Source organism: Mus caroli, chromosome 16 (genome assembly GCF_900094665.2).
Source record: "Mus caroli chromosome 16, CAROLI_EIJ_v1.1, whole genome shotgun sequence".
Classification (NCBI taxonomy): domain Eukaryota; kingdom Metazoa; phylum Chordata; class Mammalia; order Rodentia; family Muridae; genus Mus; species Mus caroli.
In genome coordinates, this window is record NC_034585.1 from 85,217,400 (window position 1) to 85,224,716 (window position 7,317).

The window sequence follows — 7,317 nt, forward strand, 5'->3', positions numbered from 1 at the left end:
ATGGAGATGCACTCACAGTGTCAGAGGCATCTGGAAGCTTCTACAGCCCCAACAGCACAATGCTGCCTGCCCCCATCCCTCAGGGAGCACGGTTCCCTTACTGGGCCCGCATCTTCATGCCCTGCCAAAGAACCTGACACACACTGGTAGCCAATCTAGATCTAGATGAGGGGATAAGATAGATGAATAAGAGGGACCTGAGGTCTGCACACTCTTTCTCCAGTGGTCTTTGTGAATTAAGCAACCTTACCTACTCTTCCAGCCTTAGTTTATCCAACATAAGACGTTCATATTAAACTTATATCCCATGATTATTGAGGCTGTGTTTTTAAAAAAGATTGTGTGTGTGTGTGTGTGTGTGTGTGTGTGTGTGTGTGTGTGTAGGCCAGAGTAGAGTTCGAGTTCGGGGGTCCCCTGAGAGAGATTCAGGGTGGTTGCAAGCTTCCAGCGCTGGGTACTGGAATCTGAACTAGTGTCCTCTGGAAAAGCAGCAAGTTCAATTAACCGCTGAGCCATCTCTCCAGCCCAAGGCTATGCAAACTGGATCTCTCCATACAAACACCAATATTTAGCATTTTCTTCCCATCCTCAGGATTTCAATTTGGGCGACCTAGCCCCTGAAGGATGTGTGGCTGTCATCCTCCTTGAATCTAGTGGTCCAGCTCTGAGACAGTGCCACAGGGAGGCAGAGTGTCCTCTTGTTCTGCTGGCCTGGCCTCCGCACTCTGAGCTCTGCTCCCAGAGCCGGGCGGGGCTGGAAACCTAGACCCGCCCTTGGGCCTCGTTATCTACGTTTCCGCGTCAGGCGCTGGGTGAACTTGGCAAGCCCTCCCGGCGGTGGATGGGGAACACTTTGTGCCGAGCGCCCGCCCGCCCGCCCGCCCGCCGGGCCCTTCTCCTTCCCGCCGGCGCCGCGGGGCCTGGATGCCTGCGCTGTTCTTAGGTCTGGGGTCTCTCGGAGTGCCTAGCACCTGGCCCAGCAGCTCTGGACTCCCCCTCATGGTCCCTAGTGTCATCAACGATCTATTGGTCTACGGGTGTCCAAATGCGTAGACACCTCATGTAGTCAACAGGGTCATATAGATGCCATGGCCCATTTTAAAACAAAGCTCGATTATAAGCGCTCAGCCGCTGTTTATTCCAGCCCAGTTTCAGATCCCCGAGGGCTGCTGTCAACTAGCACCCACAGGAAGCTCCATCCGGGCAAAAGGAACCTGGCTCGGAGCCTCGTGACTGGTTTGAGACTATCAGCTCGCTCAGGTCCGGACTGCTAGAGCCTAGGCAGATTTCTATGGTGGAAAGAAAGTTGAGGACCCAGTCTCCCATTCAGTGGGATAAGATGTACTGCGTGCTTGGTGGCTGAACATCAAGCCCTGAAGGTGGCAGAGACGGTAATGCTTCTATTTCCCGGACCTCACCTCCCACCTCCCTTCCCACGATCTCCGCTTCCCTCTAGCCAGGGCAGTACGCTGCTGCCTTGGTTCTAAAGTGCGTCACGGACGGGCACCAGCCGCGCTGCTCCACCAGCCTGGGTGAGGTTGGCGCCGGGCCAGCGCAGGCTGAGCCAGCAGCTCTTGACCATCACCCCGCTTAGAGACACCGGCGTGGAAAGCGCTCAAGCTGCGCAGCATCGGGGTCGCTGCTGGAGACGCTCTCCGCTTTGGGCTCGGCGCCCCCCGATCGGCCTCGGTCATGCTCCGGAGCACGAGGTGACACCCCCTAAACTCCCTAGGCTCCCTAGGTTCATGGAGCCAGGAAGATTTCTTCTGAAGAAACTACGCCTCGGCCTCCCTGGAATCCTCGCCCCGCCCCGGGTCTCCGCCCCCTCCCCTTGGCTGGGGATCCCGGACCCGGCGGCGACCGCCTAAGAAGCTCCAGCAGCCTGGACAAGGAGGCGGCAGGGGGCCGGGAGCCGGTGGCTACGGACTTGCCCCGCCATGTGACGCGGTCCTCCTGCCTGCGATCCCAGCGCCAGCGCCCGCGCCCAGCCGCGCCGCGCATCATGCTCCTGCCGGGACACCCGCGTCCGCCACCCGCGCCCCAATCGGCGCAGAATCAGGGCCTCCGCAGGCAGGTAGAGCCTCCGGGGCAGCTTCTGCGCCTGTTCTACTGCACGGTCCTAGTGTGCTCCAAAGAGACCTCCGCGCTCACCGATTTCTCTGGTAAGAGCGCTCTTGCTTGCCTTGAGCTCGCGTTCCCCTAGCTGTTGCCCAGGTGAATGGCCTCTGCATGGGGCACTACCTGGTTGGATTAAAGTTGAAGTGTTCTCCCTAACTAGTTGTCTTGCCTCATGGGAGCCCTTGGCATCTAGGTGGTGGTAGCAGGGAAGCCAGCCCTTATTAAGGCTGGACTTATTTCGAGTTTCTCGAGGCTCTCTTGACTTTTGTTAGTTTCCTGGGCATCAGCGACTCAGCCCTGACCTTTGTATGTTCACCAGAGGACCCCTAAGCTGAGCCCGGTACCACGCCCAAGTCTGGAAGATTGCCGTGTTCTGGACGAAGAGTTTCATTTGGCTGGCCACCCACACGATAAGGGTGCGTCCCAACTAGACTCCAGGGTACCCATGTAAGGAGACTAGTCCAGGGCACGTTGGACAGAAAGTCCAAGCCAGCCTCGAGGGAGGGAGCCTGGGAAGATTGGAGGTCTGGTGGAGATGTCCTGAGACTGATAGAAGCTGACAGAACAGAGACTATACTCAGAGGCATGACTCTCCAACAAAAGGTGGCAGCAGCACCCCCCCCAACACACACACACACACACACACACACACACACACACACACACACGACTTTCTCCTGCCAAGTCAAAGATCAATGTGCTCTTTGGCGAATTCCTACCTGACCTCTGAGCAAAATATCTTAGCAAGGTGTGAGGCAAGGCTGCAGGTGGCAGTTGTGGGGATGGTTTTTAGAACCCATGCTCAAAGTGACAAATGTCTTTACCACTGCCACCGCCCCGGATCTCCATCTGCTCGGCATCTTTCTCCATCAACCCCAGGAAGCATCTCTACCTACATCCTTTCTCTTGGGACCTTCTGCCTAGTTCAGGCTGGGCACAGACTCTAGCAACCCCCTTGCTACCGTTTTTTTCTTTTCTTTTTCAGCATAATTGTGGTAACGTCACCTGTCTGCTCCGCTCTGCTCTGCTCCTGTGACAGACTACTAGGCAAAGAAACTGGAAGTGCAGACTTGAGCTGGGTTTCTGGTTTGCTTAGAGAATGTCATTCATTGTTAGCTGAGGTCAGAGGTTCTTTGCTTAGAATATTTAATATCAAGGCAGTGTTCTTGCCCGGCCAAGGAAGCCAAGATATGCCTGTTTGGCAAGCAAACCACAGTCCTTAAAACCAAGCTGCAGAGAATCCAAACTCTGGTAAATGTGCTGAGGAAATTCATGGGTTTTTTTTCTAAGCACTGTGGACTTTTTTTTTCTGTGACAGAACTGTCTTGGCTTCCAGAAACTTTCTGTGTTTGCTGATTTAAGCTATAGCAAGCAGCTCCGAGTTCAGCCACTCTCTTGCCCTGATTATTGTACGGAAAGAATTAAAAGCTGACAACCCCTCCCCCCCCCCAACCCCCCCCCCACCCTCATCCCATGACATCATTGCAACTGAACAAATATTGCTTTAGACAAATTGTAATGAAACTCCCCCGCCGGCAGATTATAGACTCTTAAGCGTTTGTTTCTGGAGGGAAGCAGTTACAGTACTAACAGTGTGCAGTTTAACACACGAGTCTGGAAATTAACTGTGCTTAGCACCTTGACATAGAACAGATCTAATCTACAAACCGGGAGGCAGCATCCTGTGAGAAGCAGGTGCTTTGGTTCTTAAGTGGTGAGATTGATGGATGGCTTTTCCTGCTGTTTTCCGTGGTTTCTAAGTCTCAGAGCCAACAGCAGGTGGTGGCATTGCCGGGCCATTTCAGCCTTCCTCCTTACTCTCTAGGGACAGAAAGAAACATGTGGTCCTGTCTTCCCAAACTGTAGGCCCGCTCAGGTTTAAACCCAGGTTCTATATAATGTGGGACAGGGAAAAAAAAGTCCATAGTCTCAGCGAGAAAAGTTGGCCCATTTAACTTTAAATTGCAGCTGCGGGAGCAGACCATGCAATCATGTGGTAGCATACAGGGAAAACCTACGCTCCCAAATGGACAGTTCGAGTGTTCAGTTGAGAGTGTTGGCCTCTTCTTGTGATTTATTTCCTGTGGCCTCTAAGGGTACTGCCTGATTTCCTGGGGACAGGCAGGCCTGTTCCCTTTTGGGAGTTTGGCAAGTGTGTAGCCAGGGAGCAGACACAGCAGGCTCTGCCCTGCAGAGCCTTACCACAATAGCCCAGGGCTGGGAGCATGTTTGACTGTTTTCTGAATAAAAGAAACATCAAAAAGGTGTGGAAGAGAGAGGGGGTTCCCCCTGGGCTTGTGAAGAAGGACAGAGGAAGTGTCCATGTGAGAGAACATCCCAGAAAGTAGTGGGGCCCCACCAGAGGGCCCCTGTCAGAGTCATTGAGTGCAAAGAAAGACTCACGGTTCATCCCTGCAGTTTGAGAACATTACTTATGTCCCCTCTCCTTTGCAGCTTTCCCAGGCTTACGCCTTAGGCTGTCAGCTGGTGTCGTTTTTTCCTGGGTCATTGATTCCCCCCACCCCTAGAGATTCTACCATCAGATCTCTTCATAATCCAGAGGCTCCATAGCATCCTGTCCTTCCCCTGTGTGCTTGTGACTTTGGCTAATCACTCCAAGACTGCTGAGGCCCAGGCTCTCCCACGCCCTCTTCTCACTGAAGATTTTGGGCTTCCCAACTGTGATGGCCATGGAAAGGCTACCATCCCTGCATTACAAATGTATCCCAGGGTGGGCAAATGGCTCAGTGGGTAAAGAAGCTCACCACCAAGCTTGATGGCCTCAGTTTGATGTCTGGACCCACGTGGTTGAAGGACAGTTGTCCTCTGATCTCCACACACACATACACATTGTGGAATGTGTGTATGTGCACAAACACACAAAATAAACAAATGTGTACATTTTTCTCTACATAAATATATATTTATTTTTATAAATTTATTTTCGTATGTATTATATATACATATATATACATGTATGTATATACACACACACACGTGCATGCACACATACACACACGAGCGTGCATATATATGTATATGTATATGTATATGTATATGTATATGTATATGTATATGTATATGTATATGTATATGTATATGTGTATGTATATGTGTATATATATATATATATGTATGTATGTATATATATATATATATTCTCCATTAAAAAACAAGGCATTTGCCTACTGAGGAACTCCATCTAGTTCATGGGGCTTCCGGGTGTCTCTCTCAGAGAGAGTGAACAGAATATATATATATATATTCTCAGGGAAAACAAGATCAGTGCCCATGACCCTCAGCTCCAGCCTTAAGTGCCTGGCTTTTGTCCATTTTTTCCTCCTTCAGGTGAAGTCCTGAACTTTATTCTAAAGCCCTCAAATACAGGAACAGGCTCAAGATGTCCAAAGTGACCCCAGATTATCTCCTTTTCCTTTCTTAGGAAGCAAACAGAAATGAGATGTCTTTCTAACACTTTCTTTCTTTAGAGAACAAAGCAGGGGGCTGGGGTGTAGGGTGGTGGGGTGCCTTTTGGAGTCTCAACCATTAAAAAACAAGGCATTTGCCTACTGAGGAACTCCATCTAGTTCATGGGGCTTCCGGGTGTCTCTCTCAGAGAGAGTGAACAGTGCCCTTCTGCACTTAATGAGTTGGTTTTTTTTCTTTGAGTTTTATGGATCATTGTTTGTATACATGTGTGTATGTGTGTGTGGTGTGTGTGTGAGGGCACACAGAGGCTAAAGTGCATCTGTGGAGGTCAGAGAGCAGTCCCCCGCGCCCCACCCCCCCGTCCCCACCCCCTGTCCCCACTCCAGGTTCTGGGGATCAATCACAGCAAACACTTGAACCTTGAAGACAATCCATAGGGTAATTAGAGGAACTCTAACTCTCCGTCACTGGGAGACAAGTATGCTCCTTAAAATCAGGAGGAATATGGACCGCCTGTCTGGGCCATTTGTTGAGCTGTTTTGCGTGGCCTTTCTGTTGTTTCTCTGCTGAGGACAGACAGGGACGGGGTTCCTTTCATCTTAATTTCTTTCCTTTCCCATTTTCTTTTCCCTTTCTCCTTAAAGAAGTTCGGAGGCTTGGGCTGGGGCCAAGTGTGGAGAGAAAGAGAAGCCAGAGTCTTGGTTGATACAGTGTATAGGTTTGTTTCCCCTGAGCTTTGGTATGTTGTTCTTGGAACTAGAGCTTGTTCATCTGCTCAGGTGACCATAACTAATTACTGCAGAATGGGTTTCATGAACACAGACATATGCTCACAGTTTGGAAGGTTGGGGTCCTGGGGTAAGATCCGTGGGGTAAAGACACTTGGTACAAAGCCGGATGACTTAGGTTCAACCACCTGGACCTGCATGGTGGAACGAGAGAACAGACTTTACCAGTGAGTTTTCTGACCTGCAATTCTCAGATGCAGTGACACGTACGCACGTCCTCCATAAACTGTATCAAAAATGTAAAAAAAAAAATTAGGGGCTCAAGAGTTTGCAAAACAGTTAACAGCTCTGACTGTTGGTAACACCTACCTTTGATCCCAGCACTTGGAAGGCAGAGGCAGGTGAATCTCTGAGTTCAGGGCCAGCCTGGTCTACAGAGTGAGTTCCAGGACAGCCAGGATTACATAGAGAAACCCTGTCTCAAAAAGCAAAAGCAAAACAAAACAAATCACACAAAGAAAAACAAAACAATCAAAAAAGAACACTGCTCTTTAGAGGACCTGGGTTCAGTTTCTCATACCTACATGTTGTAACCGCAGTTCCAGGGCACCCAGTGTACTCTGTTAGCCTCTTCGAGAGTCAGACATGCGTGTGGTACACACACATACATGAGGAAAACACATATACACAAAACACTTTTCAAAATCCCTTTTAAAGCTCTTAAAACAAATAAAACAAATAAAATAAAAATTAAATAAATAAAGAAGCAGTTTGAGAGGCTGGGCCTCTAACACCAACATTTGGCTCTGTCCTTGATTTAGAGGCAGCTGGCTTCTCATCTATGCGTTCATCCTTCTGTGTGTCTGTCCGTGTGCTCATTTCTTCTTCTAAAGCCACCAGTCACACGGATCAGGGCCCACAGAGTGCCCTTGTCTTAACCTAACACCCATTTTAAAAACCATATACCCACTTGGGAGGCAAAGGCAGGCAGATTTCTGAGTTCGAGGCCAGCCTGGTCTACAGAGTGAGTTCCAGGACAGCC

At 50.1% G+C, this 7,317-nt stretch overlaps 1 protein-coding gene across 3 annotated transcripts in view; it reads left to right on the forward strand.

Moving 5' to 3' along the window:
• The first annotated feature begins 1,231 nt into the window (after positions 1–1,231).
• The window catches only part of Eva1c (eva-1 homolog C), a 75,665-nt gene continuing 69,579 nt past the window's right edge, over positions 1,232–7,317 (forward strand). For all 3 annotated transcript variants that reach the window (XM_021185200.2, XM_021185198.2, XM_021185199.2), the window contains exon 1: positions 1,232–2,162. In XM_021185200.2, the coding sequence (XP_021040859.1) occupies positions 2,003–2,162 (160 nt within the window). In that variant the 5' untranslated portion in view covers positions 1,232–2,002. The remainder of the gene's footprint in view (positions 2,163–7,317) is intronic.